The sequence below is a fragment of the Pteropus medius genome, unplaced genomic scaffold (assembly GCF_902729225.1).
Source record: "Pteropus medius unplaced genomic scaffold, Ma_sr-lr_union100, whole genome shotgun sequence".
Classification (NCBI taxonomy): domain Eukaryota; kingdom Metazoa; phylum Chordata; class Mammalia; order Chiroptera; family Pteropodidae; genus Pteropus; species Pteropus medius.
In genome coordinates this window covers 16,818,900-16,837,758 of record NW_024349796.1, presented here as the reverse complement: position 1 = coordinate 16,837,758, position 18,859 = coordinate 16,818,900, and the positions used below count along the sequence as shown (strand labels likewise).

Here is an 18,859-nt window from a genome sequence, read left to right as displayed (position 1 = left end):
ATCACAACGGATTTCACCGAGAGGGGGAATCGCAGGGTCTCTTATGGGGGGGCAAGTGCACCGGACCGCGTATTCCGCTTTCTACCTCTTTTCGAAGCGGCTAACATACAGTTTCGAGGTAGAAAGCGGGATCTGTTTTCCTTTCCCAAGTCTAAGACCTTCTATCTGGGCCAGACTTTGATATGTGCCCCTTGGCTCAGAATCCCAGCTCCGACTTCACACTTAGCTGCAGCGCGGTAGCCCCGCAGGCAGGCCGGCTTCAACCAACCACCAGTGGCATCATCATTAAAATCCTGCTGAAGGTCACCATGGCAACCGCCTGCTGAGGCTTCTCTGCTGCTCTCGGAGTCTCCTAATCAGCTACCATGTGAAATGCAAATTCAGACAGTCTGAAAATTAGTCAAGAAGAATAGGGGATGAGGATGCAGATATGTGAAATATTCATGCACTCCGCGGAAGGGAGAAGACAGCGTGAACGACACAACAAAGGGCGGACGCTGACAGTCCCGCCATCATCCCGGCACTGCGCACGCCCTGCCGCCGCTCGGCCTGCAGCTCTGAAGTCGCTGTTCCGAAATGCCGTGTTCCTATTCCATACCCGACACAGTAATTAAAAATGGCTAACATAACAGCATTAACGTCAAATAGAGGTAATGCTTCTAAATTATCGTCGCTGCCTGGGAAGAGTTTATCCTGATTACCTGAATGCAAACGCTAGGAAACCCAACGCCAGACATCACTGGTTATCACTGACTATCAGAACCGTGAGGGGAAAAGGCACCTATAACATTCTAGGACCCCGAACGCTTTGCATAGGGTAAGAATCCTTTAGACGTATTTATTTTTCAAGTCACGCTGACTCGATTTTCCTTATATGAAACCAAACCGAACGCTATTCATTGGGGGGGAGACAGAGAGAGAGACAGAGAGAGAGACACACAGAGAGAGAGAGAGAGAGAGAGAGAGAGAAGAGGGGAGAGAGAGAGAGAGAGAGAGAGAGAGAGAGAGAGAGGGAGAGAGAGAGAGAGGGAGGAGAGAGAGGGAGAGAGAGAGACAGACAGAGAGAGACAGAGAGAGAGAGGGAGACAGAGACAGACAGACAGACAGACAGAGACAGGAGAGAGAGAGGGAGAGAGACAGACAGGAGAGAGAGAGAGAGACAGAGAGACAGAGAGGAAGAGAGAGAGAGAGAGAGGGGAGACAGACAGAGAGAGAGAGAGAGGACAGACAGACAGAGAGACACAGAGAGAGAGAGAGAGACAGAGAAAGAGGGAGAGAGAGACAGACAGACAGACAGACAGACAGACCACCGAGCAAGTGAATCTGTAATTGGCGGAGAGCTCCTGCCCTCGCTTTCCTTGGGAGGAAGGAAATCTCTGTGGCTCGTGGGGTGAGCTGTGCAAACTCCAGGCAGCGCTTCCTCTGGGCGCCTCTCCCAGAGCTTTCCAGACAGTTCCGTGAACACACTTGGCCCCCAGAGCCCCCGCTGTACTGCACGTCGCCTCAAACACGGGTGAAGTCATGATGCATTAGGCTACAGCGGGGCTGTTCTGTCCCGTGAAAATCGGGGTGCCGGGTAAGCCGACGGAGTGGCCAAGCGGGCGGGGATTCGGACTCAGACCTTGAAATGGTAAAGTCTTCGAGAAGTTTCGGGGCCATCCCCAAACACCCGCACTGTCCCGGGGGAACGGACGAGCGCCGCTGAGACCTGAGGCTGAGACACGCTCGTTCCGACCTTTGGAAAAAGGAGCGAAGTCCCGCCAAAAAAGTTCTCATTTTCTGTCGTCGCGAGCCCCGAGGTCGGCCGGACACGCCGCTCAACTAGAGCCCTTTGCCGCCAAGTCGGCGGCCGCTCTCGTCACCGCGGCAGTGGCCCGATCCAGGCCACGTGCGGGCACCGTCCCCTCCGCGTCACGACGGCAGCGTCGGCTCTCATGGCGGGGAGGGGAACGGCGCGAAGGGCCGCTCCCGCCACCTGCACCCGTCGGCCGCGTTTCGGGATAAGGGACATGCAAATGTTAGCCAAAGGGACACGGCCGACGGCCGCACAGCCACTGACCTCCTCCGAGTAGTGGTCCGACGGGAGCGGCGGGTAGTCGCACTGCTCTATCTTCTTACACAGCGAGTACAGGTTCATTTTGTCGCCGTAGAAAGGACTCTGCAGGGCAGCCATCTGCAAAACGCTCCCAATGAAACTGATATAGTTACACGTGACTTCGAGGGGCCTCATCTTACACGGGGGACATAGTCACAAACGCTTCAAAGGCCTCTGGCCTTTTGACGGTTACCCATATCCCTTTCTGCGAATTGTTTAGCAAGTTCTACACACGTTACGTCAATTTTTGGTTATGTGTTCAAGATTTAAAATTCCCTGAAAGGGAGAAATGCTTATTAGCACATGTTTATTTATATACGTGTGCCCCATAAAACGATATTAAGAAAAAGAATGTAAGGTAACTTAAAACTCTGCAAATATAATGCCACGCCATCATCTCATGACTAAACAGACAGCAACGGTATATATCCAACACGTCGTGGCCAAAACTAAAGTTAAAACTGACTTAAAATCTAGCAATGCTGTAGGGAGCAAATGCACAGTATTTTCTCTCGCATAATACTTTCTGTAGGAAAAAAAAAAAAAGTCTTCTCAATCTGACAGTTATAACTGATCCTCAAGTAGTTTCCGGCAAATGAGAACTTTTTTTTTTCCTTTTGATAACGTCCCCAAAAATACTAACTACGTTCAAAAGCTCTATCGGTCATAGGCGCTACTTCAAGGCATCCAAATGAGATTTTTATGCAGAAAAAAAAGAAAAAAATGACTCGCAGAATGAGCAACTCTAAAAAAGACGTTATCGAATTTAAATTTCTTTTCAGACGAGGTTCTAACGTGACATTTAAAGTGCCAGCAAGCACCGTGGCGAGCAGGCTTACAAACTAAAAATTCGATTGAAAATGTTCGAATCCTGTTCAGAACCTTCTAAATCTCTGAACCGCAGCGGCAAGAACACAGCGCGGCCCGCGAGGCCGCCCCAGTCAGTCACCCTTTTCTACATGTGCTAATGAGTTTGATTTTGGAAGGACAATGTGTACATCCTCAGACAGGCGGAGTGTGTGTGAAACACGCCGGCCCGTGCTGTGCTACTCAGCGAGCGTCAGTGGGGACAGGACAAGCTGAAAATGGCCCTCATCTGTCTTCTGCGGCACCAGAGAGGGCTTAACTCCTTCGGAGCCTTCGCGAGGCGGGGACCTCGGGAAACGAAGGCGCGAGCGGCCGGGTGCGCGTTTCCCCCGCCACGTTTCGTGTTTTTAAAACCACCGTGGGAAAAGTTCTTCCGCACGGAGGGAAAAGGGCAAAAACAGCCAAACGAACAAACAAACAAACAAACCAACCCACAATTTGAATGTCCCTAACCAGAGAAGACATTCATCTCATCTGGGGAGAAATTTCTAAAGAGGCACCACAATTATAATCACGTTTTTGTTGTTGTTGTTGTTGTTGTTCAAAACGCAAGGGCACGTCCCGATGAAACAGGACATTCAAATGCCACCTTAACGGGCATGTGTACGTGTGGACTGGTCTCCGCGGTGGCGGGAACCCCGGGCAGGGGGCCACAAATGCCCGGTCACAGGCGAGGAGTACGGTACGGGACTTCTGTCTCGATACTGCAGAGTGTTAAAAAAAAATCTCAATGTCCCCTAAGGAGTTAAACAGGAATAGTATATTTTCATGCATCTCCTGCTTTGACAGATGAAAAATGTCAACTGTCCTGTTTTTATTTTCCAGCTTCTGCACTATTCATCTGGTTCATTAGTGCCTCTCGAGGGGCCCCTGACAGCTGCACGCCCGCTCCTCCCGGCAGCTGAATTTTTCAGGCTAATTTGACCCTGCACACCGAGGCGGGCGCTGGGATGATTGACTTGCTCCCTGACCTCCGGGGTCCGACTCCCCTGATTAGTATTCTGGGGGTGTCGGAGGGACGAGAGCCCACTGTCTGTCTTCGGGGCTGGTGGCAGCTCTCTCTTTTTTTTGAACTGTAAGCCACCAACCTACAACCCTGGAAGGATGCAATTGCTGAGCTGAACAATAAAAGAAATGTGTAAAACCTACTTTTCCATGTAAAGGTCCGTGTAGCAAATGCACAGCGTCTTGATTTTAATTAGTAAAGTCTACTTTGTTGCATATCAATTAAAACTGTGCTGCAGTGTGCGTGTGTGTGTGTGTGTGCGTGTGAGGTTTCGGGAATATTTGAAAGTCTAATTATCTGAGTTTCAAATACATTTTCAAAAAGGCTTCCTACTCTGTCATTATAAATTCTCAATGGGGCACACTCTAAAATATCTGTATAATCTTACGGCCGATTTTTAAAAGATAAATTACTCTGGGTGTTTCTGGTAACGGTTATATTAAAACGTAACTGGAAGGACACACAATGTAAAAGCAAATGACATCTTTGGAACGACTCTAGTTCTCCCAAATGACTTCATGCAGGAATTGAGAAAATGCACTGAAATAAAAACTAATGTCAACATGATAAATACCGGAATTCAGAATCATCCACACACATAAAGAACGTCCAAAGAAGTCATTTTCACTTTGGCGATCATTTTCGGTGCACATAAAAAGGGATACTGCCTCTCAAAGGCAAATTCAGAAAGTGAAGAATTGTTTCAGTTTTGACACGAGGGTCTGCTGGCCTTAAAAGGATTATGCAAACTTCCCCAAAACACTTGTTTCATCGCTAAATTTCACCTCATTAGTGGGAACCTTCCTTTCAGCTGTTTAAAAAGAAAATCTTGCTTCGACCATACTAGAGTGTGGCCTGAAGGAATCCAAAGTATCTATCTAAACAGGTATAAAATATTTTAAAATGTGCAAAGTGACGTTTAAACACTACAGTAACATAATAGATTTAAATCAGTTCTTTTTAACATTGTACCAAACTACTAACAAATATAGTGAGCATAAATCACTCTTTACCTCATGTGCATACATAAAAAACATTTTGTTAGATCACTAATTCATAATTTTTCATAATAAAAATTATCCTAGGGATGTAATTTAAGAATATTTAAGAATTTTTTTTTTTAAGTAGTAAATAGTCACTTTAGTAAGGAGAACAAAATAAATAATCTCTTAAATTTTGGAAATTTGAATCTGCATGCAGAAAAATTACAACTAAAGATCGTGACACACACTGAAAAAAACTTCTTTTGCTCCACTTTCAAGCAGTGGTGGGACAATTAAAACAGATGACCTCATTACATATTTTGTCCAAGTTAAGAGGCCAAGAGACAAAAAATACAGAGTAAGAAATACACGGGTGGCTATCTACCCACTTAGCACTCCTTTGTGTGCATTAAAATAGGAAGATGATTCCATGTATTATTTTCCTTCTTTTTATTTTATTAAAAGAGTTACTCAGATGTGGACTAATTTTAAATTCACAGCTTTGACTCGATGCCTACATTCCTAGGAAGATTACCATTCAATTAAAAAATGACAGAAGACACTCGCTTGAGATATACTCTTTGACGCCATGAGTTTATAACCGGGATAGAAATGGGCTGATAATGTGCTTTCCTCTCTCCATCCAAATGATCGCTTTGAGACGTTCACCAGCGCATCTACCTACGTGAGTGACCCCACCTTCCTCTGATAAATTATCAGCAGAACAGGAGAGAGAGTATTTGTCTGAGCTTGGCCAATATGAACTGTTAGTATGGAAATGAAATTAAGTGATAACCTAATGATCTTTTCGTGTACCATCCTTAAAGTTCAATTACTCTACGTAAAAGTGGAAAAAATGGTAATAAAGATATTTACTATGCTTTCATGTTTTAAATCCATTCTGTTAATCCTCTCCTACAATGCGGAGATAAAGCGAGCGTTTTCACAGGTGTCCTAATGTATATTTTTATAAATAAGGTATGCTGAGAAACATCATGTAACATAAAAACATTTAAAAATAAAACTGTCATCAAAAGGAGACATTTAAGATATATATCAGAAGTCAGTGTGTAGAATGTATAGGTACTAAATTCCATTACGAGAGCAGTTACTAAGCCAATGAATTCGTCTTCATAATTAAAGCGCTAATTCTTAAACATCATCTAGGAAAAACTAAGCACATGCTATAGGGATGGAGAAACGCATGCCAGTAAATGAAACTACATCAGTTTATGGGCTTATTACCATCACCCACCTCGTACAGCAGACAGCCAAGAGACCAGATGTCAGATTTGAAGTTGTACCCATTTTCATGTATTCTCTCTGGAGACATGTAATAAGGCGTACCCACTGCAAAAAAAAAAAAAAAAGTCAAACCAGAGGAGTATAAAAATGAAGATGCAGCTGTGGTGAGGAATGACATGCAAAATTCTGGATTAAAAACATCGCCAAAATAATTCATTGTGACCAGAGAATTGTTTGGAGAACGTTCAGAACGTCTGCACCCCCTCTTCCTCCCTGACCCGTCCGCGGCACAGCAACATCGCCCCTAGACTCCACGGGGGAGGTGGGCTAAGCTTCGATTTACCGCCTTTGATCAATCCGGGGAGGACCCGGAAGCACAATAATGTAATAATGTATTTAAATATGAATAGTAATATATAACGATTTAGTAGACTATGTATAAATAAGTCATAATCATTAACTCTTACAAGACCATCCCTTAGAATGCAGTGGTGGCTCTTAAAACCACAAATTATATAATCGTTAACCTTCACTATCTCGCTCCTATTTTAGGAAGAACGTAAGAGACTTTTGTATAAAATAACACGGGTAAAAGGTCGCCAACATCTCTGAAAAAATGTCTGCGTTATTACTACCACTGAGATCTTTTCAGAGACAGGATACTCTAGATCATTTTTGGTTTATGTTTGTCTGATGTGCTAATACTCCTCTCTTTCTTATGACCATTTTAGAAAACGCTAACATAATAAATGCCAATAGATATTTGTTAAACATTAAAACTAAACAAAGGTACATATATACATTCTATTTTGAACAATAAAAACATTCGCGACTTTCAAAGTGAATATATTAAATTTCAAACGTAGACGGCTATTTCACCATCTAAGGCTTTTTTTGCCAAATAGAAAATCAAAGTTCGAGAATGATATTTAGGAATTTGAGTTACTTGAAGCAAAGGCTACGAAAAATATCCTGCTGCTCATGGAGAAAAGAACATGCTCCTTTTTCTGTTAATTTTCAAGAACAGCCTGGGGATTTACTGTAAACTTTAATGAGACATAGCTTATGCTATCAGACGGGGGTGGGGGTGCTTAGGGAGGGGCGCCAACAAGAGTCCCACCAACTACAGCATCGTCTTCAGAGGCAGGAGTCAGTTTTCCAAAAAATAGTTGTGACCAAACAGTCATGTGCAGAGACTCTGTGTGCTAAAGGTGAAAACATCCTGAGCCGCAGAGCCACAAGAGTCCCCTGTGCGTGGGAACCCACGTCCCCTAGTGCTGGGCAGTCCCCGTCAGAAGGGGCGGAAGGGAAGTGTTTAAGAAGGGGACAAGAAAAGCGAAAAGAGCATGAGAACGGGAGGGCAAAATACATTTTAAAAAAATATAAACTCTTCGATATGAAATAAATGAGACAGACCTTAAGAAATAAATTACCGAACGGCCGCAGTTCCTTTGGAGACAAACAAGTAACTCTGCCAGTTTCCGCCGGGGTCACGAGAGCCAAGACCCCCTTGGCGGCGGCGGGTCTGGAGCACGCGCGCTGTCGCCTGCGTTCGCAGGGGCGACGCCGACGACCGGACGCGCACGCGGCTGCGCCCCGCGAACGTGGCAGGTGCAGCTGCGCGGGCTGCCGGCGTCAGGGCGCCAGGAGGTGACTGGCGGCGACGATGTGCGGAGGGACCTCGCGGGTCCCCGCGCCGGGAGCACGGGGCCTGGACGGTCAACGTCCCCAGCAGCTCCGGTGCGGGGTTGGTCTGGGCGTGAGACCGAGGATGGGGAGACGGAGGACCAGCCCGGGCGGGACCCCGCGGCGGCGACGGACACGCGACTCACTGACGACGGCCCGCGGCGCGGAGAGGAAAGGGCGGGGGCGGGGAGCCCACTGAACTGAGCTGGACCGAACCGGGCCGTGGAGGACCGTGTGCCCCGAGCGAGCGCCGCTCCGGGCCGCGACCGACGCCCCTCCGCGCCACCCCCACGTGCCGCGAAGTGCCCTCCGCTCTGGACCCCGGTCTTTCCCTCTCCGACAGGGCTGGGGACCCCATCGCACACGGTGCACCGCCCTCCCCGCCCCGCAGAGAGGCCGAAAAGCCCAAACGCTCAGAAAATCTGAAACGCACTGGACGCAGCAATGTCCCCCACGCTCCAGCCGTAAGGGACATAAAATCATCTAGAAACCTGTTTTAAAAGCCGTGACAGGTGCGCCTGTTACTACTACCGCTTGGAGAACGTCGTGACTTCCTGTAGCAGCTGCACAAGGGCCGGCGGCCTGTGGACTGATGTCACCAGACGCTAAAACGATTGAGCAGATTCCGTGCCGGGGAGGGGCGGGGGTGGCCACTGGCCTGCGAGTTTAAGGCTGCAGGTAAAACAGCGACACCTTTGACTACCGCGGATACGTACGTCATTCTGACCTCCTGACATGAATAAAAGCAAGGAGTGGATGACAACATTATAAAAAACGGAGAAAGGCTAATATTAGGGGGAAATGGCTCACAACTGAAAATTCTAAAGACAGCCATTCGAATAGAAAAAAAGGTCACCGCATTGACGTATTCCAGCGATATGAGGAGTTTCACAGGGCACATACACTCTACGAGCAATAAATGCATTCTAACATTTACACGAAGCAAACCGAAAACCGATTTTCCAAAGTTCTACAATACGTGTAAGAGAGCCAAAAAATTCCTAACATCCCGCTACGATGGACCATGTGACTGAATTAATAACTTCCATTTCATCAGAACTAGTTACGAAATCAGCCAAAAGCCAGAAAACCCGTGTCCAGCTCCCCTCTGCCACCAACATGCCAGGACGTTCGTCTTCTCCCGGCCACTTTCCTCATGTGAGACGCAGGGGAGAGAAAGAGCAGATGATTTCTGAGATCCCGTTCGTTCTAAAATTCTACAGCATTCATAAAAATCCCACAGAAATCCATATGGCAAGTGAAATGGAAAAAAGCAATAATTTCCTTTTTAAAACTATTCCCTGGGATAGTTGAACAAAGTGTTTTAAGTCAGAGAGTACAAACAAGTAAATTCAGTTTAGGAACGCGGCTTCCCTCTCTTAGAATTAGAACGAACTGCAGAAAACACAGCTCGGAGCACTCCTGAGTGGGAAAATTAAAGGACAGACATCATCGTACACTGCGGTTTGACTGAAAACAGACTCGTGCACTTCAGGAACTAGGAATTAATTTTCACTCTTTCCTTCAGACTCTTAAGCCAGCCCAGAAATGATACTGGCAGGCCGAGCTGAGAGAGGCCACGTATTTAATCATAAGGAGTATTATTATCTGAGTCAATATGGACTGGCCGAGTGATGAGCAATATTCTTTGTACAAAAGACATTTATTAAGTACAGTTCGTTGTCTGTTAAGTGTAACTGATAACATTTAAGAGCTGTAATTAATGCTGACGGGGGAAACAGAAAATGGTGTTGTTGGCGGTCCGCTCCCGGCGCTGTTAGACACACGACCGGGACCGCCCTGCCGACGCCCCATCGCTGCGGACCCGGCCTCGGCCGAACGGAGCCGCGCTGCTGCCCGTGCTGGGGACTCGGAGGCAACGGTGCGTCCTCGGCCTCCTGGGCTCGGGCCGTGAGGTCCCCTCGTGAGGGGTGGCCTCTCCCAGAGAGGAGGCGTCGGGGGCCAGGTAATCTGCCAAAGGTCTCACGACCTGGGACTCAAAGCAGGCAGTTCCGTCCTGTGCATGGGAATAGTCACTGCATTAAAACTGACCGCTGTGAAATGTCACTGACAAAATCTGTATCTTCCCGAATTAAGCAGCAAAAAAATCTCCTAGAAGTCAGAGCACGACAGGTCAGCAGTGAGGTCCGGGGTCACGGGTCACACGTGAAAATGTTGAGACTCTGCAGCCACTCTGACGGTTTGAAACAAATACTGGGGGTGGCCGAGAGGTTAAACTGTCACAGTTTAAAGTCAGCTGACAGCTTCTTCCCAGAGCAGCGGCTGGAGTCAAGGACCGAGAGCTAAAAATAGACGGGAGGGAGGGAGCGGCCTCCAGCGCGGGCTGACAGCAGCTGACACGCGTGCTTCCTGCCAGCCCACGGGTGGCGCCTGGCGCCCAGCGCGAAACTGTGCACGCCTGGCTCGAGGACACGGATTGTCCAAGTTGAAACCAGAGGACATAGCACACTCGGCAACCGTGTGCGGAACACGCATTGTACACTCGAGACTCTGATATCGGCGGGGATGGTGCCCACGCGCTCGCTCGGCTGGCGGGGTCGCGAAGGCGGAGCGCCGCCTGTGTCACCGCGAGAGGCGAAGTAGAACTAGTCCTCCTGCCACAGCAGCACGACGACAGAGCTGCCCCCAGGGCTCAGGTGTCTGTTCAGCGCAAGGACCAGCAGCCACGCGTTCTAGTCAGCTCGAAGCAGCGACTGTGCTCAGCACGCGGAGGCGCATATCATAACTGCACGCACGCACGGCCGTGCAAAACGAAAGCCTCCATCTTTCCTCTTCTGGGGTCGCTATGAAAGCGTGTGACAAAACCCAACACCCATTTCCGACAAAAACTCTCAACGAAGCACGTATAAAAGAAACATACTCAACATAATAAAGGCCGTATGTGGCGAACCCACGGCTAATGTCATACCCAACGGTGAAAAGCTGACAGCTTTCCTCTAAAATCACGAACAAGACAAGAATGCCCACCTTCGCCACTTTCATTGGTAGTATTAGAAGTCCTACTCATAGCCAGCAGACAAGAAAAATACATATAAAAGAGATCCCAACCGGAAAGGGAGAGGGAAAAGTGCCACTTACTGCAGATGACGTGATGCTGTACGTGGAAAGCTCCAAAGACTGCACCAAAAACGTTACTAGAACTAATACGTGGATTCATTAAACTTGTAGGACGTGAAAGGAACATGCAGAACTTACTGTATTTCTATACTCTAACAATAACTAAATGTCGGAAAGAAAAATTAAGAAAACGATCCCATTTACAATTACATCAAAAAGAATAAAATACCTCGGATAAATTTAAGCCAGGAAGTGAAAGACCTATATATGCTGAAAACTGCTAGACGCTGATGAAAGCAGCTGAAGCCCGTGCAGGCGAATGGAAGGACGTCCCATGCTTGCGAGCAGGAAGAACGGACATTGTCACCATGACCGCCCCACCCGACGCCAGCTACGGCCTCAGTGCGACCCCGATGAGAACGCCAAGGGCATTCTTCACAGAACGGTCACACAGCACCCCGAGATTCGTGCGGAACCACAGACGTCCCTGACTGGCCACAGCGGGCTCGAGCAAGGAGGACGGGGCTGGCGGTGTCACGCGCCCGGATTCAGACCACGCCAAGTCCTGCGTGTTGTCGACAAGCTCTGCGACTTTAAGCAAAGCGACGCACAACGGAACCTGCCAACCATCGGCCGATGGAAACAGGGTCAGTTCCTACAGCATGTCATCGATGTCATGACTAAACGACATTAGTCGAGGACCCGCTGGAGACTCAAAGCCACGGCAATAAAGACAGGACGGAACCGGCACGAAAACAGGCAGATCGATAAAACAGCACGGAGCTCAGAGACAGACCCACACCCACGTGGCCATTACATCCACGACGAAGGAGGCGGGAGCACTCCGTGGGGTGAGGGCAGTCTCAATAGCGGGTGCTGGGGAAATCCGGGCAGACGCATGCAGGAGAATCCATCTCGAGCGCTACCTTCCACCATAGCAAAAATAAACTCGAAAGGCATCGAAGACCCGAAGGAAAGATCTGAAACCGTGAAACTCCTAGAAGAAAACAAAGGCAGTGAGCCTTTTGGCATCCGTCTCAGGGACACTGTTTAGATCTGTCTCTCTGGCGAGGGCCGACGAAAGCAGAAACAACAATGACGACAAAAGCATAACAAATGGGACTCTACCCAACAAAACACCTTTGCACAGGAACGACGACCATCGGCAGCACGAAAAGGACATCTCCTGGATGAGAGAAGTCATTTACCAATGATTTCATCAGGGGTTAATATCCAGAATAGGTAAAGAATCCATAAAACTAAGTAAAGAAACAGACAATACGATTTAAAAATGCGCAGGGAACCTGAAGGACAGTTTTCCAGGGCAGACATTCGGATGGCCGGCAGGCACGTGAAAAGATGCTCGGCGTCACGGATCACCAGGCAAAGGCGAATCGAAACCACTATGAGACACCACCCTCACCCGTCGGACCGGCCGTTATCAAAAAGACCCGAAACGAAACGAAACACAACAAAACACAGTGCTGGCGAGGATGTGGAGAAAAAAGGACCTCGGGCACCGCTGGTGAGGATGCTGCTGTGGCCAGAGAACCTGGACCTGACGGTCACCTGGCCTCACAGCCCACTCCGTGCCCTCGCGTCTAGACCGGGAACGCACCCTACCCACAGCTCACCTGTACCTGCAAGCTTCCTCGGGAGCTGAATGATTTGCAGACTGTGCAGAGCTACGGTGCTCATTAGTCCCCAGCCCCGGGAGCCAGGGGGACGCAGTAAGTGACTAATTTATGTTTGACTAGCTGAGCCGACCAGAGAGCAAGGCGGGAGGCTGGCAGAAAGCAGGAAACGGGGAACGCGTCTTTAAGTCAAAGAAGCCGCGTGGACGTTCTGTAAGCGCTGAGCGATGCTTTCCAAACCGCAGGGTGTAACCCATGAATTAGTTGTGAAATCGATTTAGTGGGTTGCAATTAGCATTATTTTTAGTAAAATGAAAAAAAGCAGAGCCCGCAATTAGAGTGCACCGCAGTCACAGAAGCGGACACAGGTACGTGGGGCTGTGGCTTCGGTTACAGGCCCTGCGCCCACGGACGGGCACAGCGGTGCTGGGTCACTGTCAAGAAAACGGAAAGCCACTCGGCCAGGGCACCGGGAAGCTCCATTTAAGGGAGAGACGGGTTCTTGTCACAAAAGTTAAAAATGCAGACACCCCTAGAACAAATTTCCTAACATCTGGTGGCACATCTGTACAGCTGACAAACGGTATGAAAGAAAACAGGGCAAAGGCCACTGGGACACGTACGACCCTCCAGTCGGCCCCCTGGCCACACCCCAACACGGAGGCACTAGATGCAGATCTGACTTAACATGAATAAAGGTACAAACGAAAGGGGCAGGGGGACAACAGCCGAAGACCTGTCTCGATCACAGACGACAGGCAGTGACAAACGTTCTGTCCTGCGGGCTGGCGAGCCCACACGTGCTGTGCCCTGCTCGGTTCTGGGCAGCACATACTCAGAGGCACTTGGAGCAAAGGAAGACAGCGACCAGGACGGACACCCTGAGAACAGAGACCACTGGTTACTCCGTTATCCACGGCCGCGGCTTCAACTCAGATCAGACAGCGCTGCTCTCGTTACGACCGTGCAAAAACCCCACCGCACTTGCGACTGAATGCGACCTCTCCCCACATCCTACCAAGGCCCTTCCTGCACCCGCCCAGCGAGCCCCAGGCAGAGCCCATCCTGCCCCACCTGTCCCCGGCACAGGCGCTCTCCATCAGGTCCTTCATCTCCTTCTAAGCTCGGTCCGACCACCACCCCCTCACCGCCCCCCCTCAGGGGGGCCCCGTCCAGCCACACCCTTTCCAAAACACTTCCCCCGCTAGCCACTCTGTCACCTGCTAACAAATCATCCTTCTCTTTGTTTGTTTGTGGTCACCTACTTCCTCCCCCCAAGAGGACTTGTCTCGTTCAGGCCACATTCCTGGGACATGCATAAAAAAGGCACCAAAATGCTTCACAGTCATCAGTCTGGTCACGTTGACAGAAGCGACCTGACATCTGCACAGCACTGTGCATTGCTTGGAAGGCACGTGGACATTCACTACACTGGAGGGTTGGCTGGGACAGCTGATAACAGGCGTGGGTGTTATAAGTCTGGAGGAGGGGACTTAGGACAGTCCCCAGATGGCTTGATCAAAGCCCACAGAACAACAGCATGTAAATCCAGTGTCCTCCGTTCCCCCCGGTCATCGTGCTACTCCTGCTGCTGGGGACCCGGCAGAGGGACACCACGGCGGGCACGCCAGGACGCAGGCACGTGGAAGCAAGGGACAGTGAGAGGACCCCGAACTCCCGAGGACCTGGCTGCCACGCCGGACTTTGCGTGTCCTTCCAGCCAAAGGGGGAAGTGACGTCATCGGGCCAGTGTCTTTCAGGAAGAACACGCGGAACTGGTTTGAAAGGGTGTCGGACACAGGGACACAGGGAGGCTGGTTTCCCGACCCCAACACGAGGCGACCCTGGGCTGAGGAGGAGGAAACGGCAGGCAGAGATTCGGGGTCCGCCGCGCGCGCTGGAGCAGGGAGGGCGTCGGAGGAAAAGCGAAGGCCCTGAGATCTCTCTTCGGTTTGGGGGACCTGAATGTGGTCTGCACGTCCAGCAACGGCAGGTTCGGCATTTGTCATTTTCGCCCCTGTATTCCGGAATTAGTCTATTCTAGGCTGACACACTTTTGATTCTATGAAAACTGGAAACGTGGCCGCCTGCACAACTCTGTTTGCCACAGAAACGTGAGCGAACAGTTTCCTGCACGCTCGTTTGTTCTCACGGAATCGAGACATGCAAATAATGTGCAAAATGAATAGATGTTTGAGCAGTGTAAAGACTCGCTGCTCTCTTCAGAATCGATAAATATATAAAATTGTGAAACCCAGAATAAAATACGAATTGACACGAAAATAAGTTCTCGCTATTTTGTCTAAGTATCACATTTACACGGAGAAAATACGATGCGAAAAGTTTTAACGGAAGCTCTACCGTTCCCTTTAAATGATTCAATTTCAAAATTATTTCTTCCTCGTAATTTCTATTATTTCCAAACCAGGAAACTTTCCATCAATATACTGTTGTAACAGCCTCCTGCAGTTCTATTTTGGGTATAAACGGCATGGACAGTTAGCTCTAGAATGAATAAACTACCGAGGATTCTGCTTTATAATTTAGGGAAATATTGAGAGAAATATCACTAGCCACGGATCACCTTCAAGATGTCCCCTCTGCGGTAACCAAAACCGCGTTAGATTAATAAACATTTCTAAACCACTACAGTCTTTTAAATGGTCAGGCGAAGTCCTCTTCCAAGATATGGTCTATTTATCATTTATCTTAATATGATTAAGTGCGAAATAAAAGGGCGATTCCATGGCAACAGTTAAAACTACATTTGTTCATCCGCATTTTCTTTCACCAAGTGCCTGCCTGAGGTCAAGTTAACGGAAGCCCCAACTGTCACATGAACGGACACATGACATCTAACAGAGAACTGTGGGTCTCTGCTCAAGACCAGATGACTTTTAATAGTTTTCCTTAGGATGTAAGAGTTGGTCTAACTGGAACATGCCTTACGTTTTAACAGGCGGTAGGGAAGCGGGGGAGGGAGAGCTGAATGAAATCACGTAGCGTCTCTTACCTAAAGAGTGTGCGGCTGTGGTTTTGGAGCTGAAAAATCGGCCAAGTCCAAGATCGCCGAGTTTGACCACCCCGGTGGCTGTAATGAACACGTTAGCTGGTTTTATGTCTGCGAATAAATGAAGGCACCAGGAGAAAAGTGACGTCAGTTTAGGTATTTTCAAGAGTTTAAAAACCACTTTTCATGGCAGAATTTAAAATGTATCTTAAAAAGAAAAGTCAGTTTGAATTTTGTACCAATAACTTTGAGTGATTCTGACATATCCTAATGTCTACGTTCTCAGTCCTCTGATGATCAGCAATGCAGCGTAAAGATCACTGTAAATTTTCAGTTAAAACATTGTTTTCCATTTTCAAATCAACTCTTGTGAAATTTGTGCCCTTTTGATGTCAGTTCTAAATACCTTACTAAATATTAATTTATTAATATATTTACATTAAACGTAAACCCATAACTCCATATATATACATATAAAATTATTTACTTAGATGGCCTTAGAAATCTTGATGGCTTAAATAAATACCACTGGAATTTGTCACACCCGCCGGGAAGACGCTCGCTCGAGGCGAGCAGAGAAGGAACTGCTTCTCGTCCTCATTTAAAGGCCGGTGCGGCTAAGCTCGCAGGCTCATCGTTTAGCAGAGCTCCAGTGTGGGAACACACGACGCGAGGCGGCAGCGCGGACGCCAGGCCCGAGGCGCCCGCCCCCTGCCCCCCGCGGCCCGCGGCCCCGGGCCCAGCGGCGGCGCACCCACCTCTGTGCATGACCCTGCGTGAGTGCATGTGCTCCAGGGCGCTGCACAGCTGCACGAAGTACTTCCACACGGTCCTCTCGGGGATCAGCCTCTTCTGCTTCTTAAAGTGCTTCGGGAAGAAGTGAAAGAATAAGACTTAGATACCTTCAGACTACATTCGGACGTGCAGAAAGCCGTCCGGCAGCCAAACCCCACTGTCAGCTCCCCGTCGCCAACTCAAAAGCCTATGCTTTTCCAGCGAAATCCTTCCAAGAATTCGACCTGACACGAGAGCTTAATTCTCCCCGTCGTGTCTGATGGTGGCGCAGGTCGCATCGCACCGCGCCTGCGATCGATGGCCAACGACTTCGACAAATTAACATCTATACAAAATAATTCCTCGGCCTAAAAGGAAGATGTCAGATTTCATTTTAGGAGAAGCCAGAATAACACAGTCTAGCAACCTGAAGGTGATTATGTTCCTTACAAGACAATTCTTCTCCTGACAGAGGGTCGCTATAGAATTCCTTTAAAATAAATATTGAACCACCTCGGTGATTTGAAATATCACTTAATTTATTAAAAATTAAACAAGAAGGATTTAAGTAAAAAGTTGTCATAAATATTTCTGTTGCACATGATGAGCCAAACTTGCTCTTCGCTTTGAATGAACGAAACGAAGCTTCACGGGAGGAGCTGAGTGCCAGGGTGGTGGGGGGAAGGGTGGGGCCTCGCGCGCAAGGCGACAGCCCCGAAAACGGCAAAGGCAGGGTGCGGTTCGCGCCGTTCTACGTTACACCTGCCAGAGAAACAAGCAGTAACACGCTCGTCCAAGGACACAGTCCCTAGTTCCTAAGAGTCCCGAAGATTCACCACATAAAAACCAAAAATACAACCTCTCTCCTACTTAACAGTATTTACGACCGATGTCAAGTACTGTATTTAAGCAAGTTTTGACAAAATTTTCTAACTTTTCTCAAATAGAAAGTTAGTGATAGACAGCAAAGTACATATCTGTACTTTGATGCATTTCATCTGGAAACGGTGATTTTGAAAGTTCAACGGATTCTGATGTTTTGTTATTGAATACGGAGAACCTGCGCTTCAGGTAATTCCCAAACAAGTGTCTGTCAACTGTTCCCCCGTGACCAGTTGAGGGCAGGCTGAAATGACAAACAATACAGGGAAACGCGCTGATACCCCCCCTTCACGGTTAGCAAAAGGTTATACCCGCTGTCTCAATATGGACCCAACAGAGCAAAGGCTGAATCTTTAGGAAAAAGCTAATAACTTCAGGTTAGTCTTTATTCTGACAGATACTACGGAAATGAACTTACTAGCAATTTCAATGGCTATTACATCAGCAGCCAAAAACAACAATTAGATGACCAGGTAATTAATTAAAAAGCAAATCGTAGTATTATTGAAATGTTAGGAACCTCCTGTGTCATGTTTCGATATTAAGCAGTTTTCATCGCAGCTCGTGTCAACGTCAGCTTCCAGTCTAGGTGGCAGGCTGCAAAATCGGTTCTGTGCACATAATTTTCTTGCAGACTTGGAATGAGTCCAGATAAAGCCTGTCTGTGCTCGCCCGACGCTGGATTAGCATATCAGAGGCCTGTCTGATGTCAACGGGAAGATGGATGAGACCAGGTTACTTTTCATTCAAAAATAAATATACCGTATCGTGTAAGTATCAGACCGTGGAAGAAAAAGTCTATGCTTTAATGTAGATTCTAAAATCATCATAATTATAATTAATTTGGCAGCTTACTCCAAAGTCCCATGATTTAAAAAATAAATCATATATACAGGAAAAGGCAGAATGAAAAAATTGCCCTCGAAATGCACTTTAGGGAAGCTGTCATCCGACCAAGATGGTGTGCTCATTTCACGATTTTATGCTCTTCTTTGGGATTTTCTCTTTGAACAACAAACTTAATAGGATGACGATAACCCGGCATATCAACATAAAGCTGCCTGGACAGAACAACCTGCAAAAACCTAAATATCCAAATTAGAAACGGGTTTTTGAAGAATTGTATGAATCTGATTTGATCAGAAAATGAATCGAAGGCAGCTTCATTATGTCATTGGTGTCCGCCATATTTTTTACGTTTTTGTTTCAACATACGCGTTTTTCCAGCCTTTCCTTAAACGTGGGGACGTTTTACTTCCGAGAGGGCCGATGCTGCTGCTGCTAAGAGCCTGTCTGTCTGATGGTGGCACTGCCGGCTACGCTTAAATGAGGGTGAGCGGAAGACGGCAGTGAAATTTTGAATTCTTTTTATACCGGTGAAATTTATATTAGCACTACAAAGCAGTAACTTCCATAATGCCAAAGTACTAAAAAAAAAAAAAAAAAAAGCATCTCCTTGAAACTTATTCTAATATATACATATCTTTTACGAGTTAATTCTAAGTCAAATAGCATTATTTAAAAACCCTATTTTTCTCCGAAAAAAGACAGCCCTCGATAAGTACTTAGCTCTAGATTAGGAAAAAGAAAAAAAAAAAA

The 18,859-nt window shown here is 47.7% G+C and overlaps 1 protein-coding gene across 10 annotated transcripts in view; it reads right to left on the bottom strand.

The window, feature by feature from the left end:
- NEK7 (NIMA related kinase 7) overlaps positions 1-18,859 on the bottom strand; it is a 95,304-nt gene that overhangs the window by 9,671 nt on the left and 66,774 nt on the right. For all 10 annotated transcript variants that reach the window (XM_039883490.1, XM_039883495.1, XM_039883492.1 and 7 more), the window contains 2 exons: positions 6,207-6,301; positions 2,060-2,173 (listed from right to left, as the gene is read on the bottom strand). In XM_039883490.1, the coding sequence (XP_039739424.1) occupies positions 2,060-2,173; positions 6,207-6,301 (209 nt within the window). The remainder of the gene's footprint in view (positions 1-2,059; positions 2,174-6,206; positions 6,302-18,859) is intronic.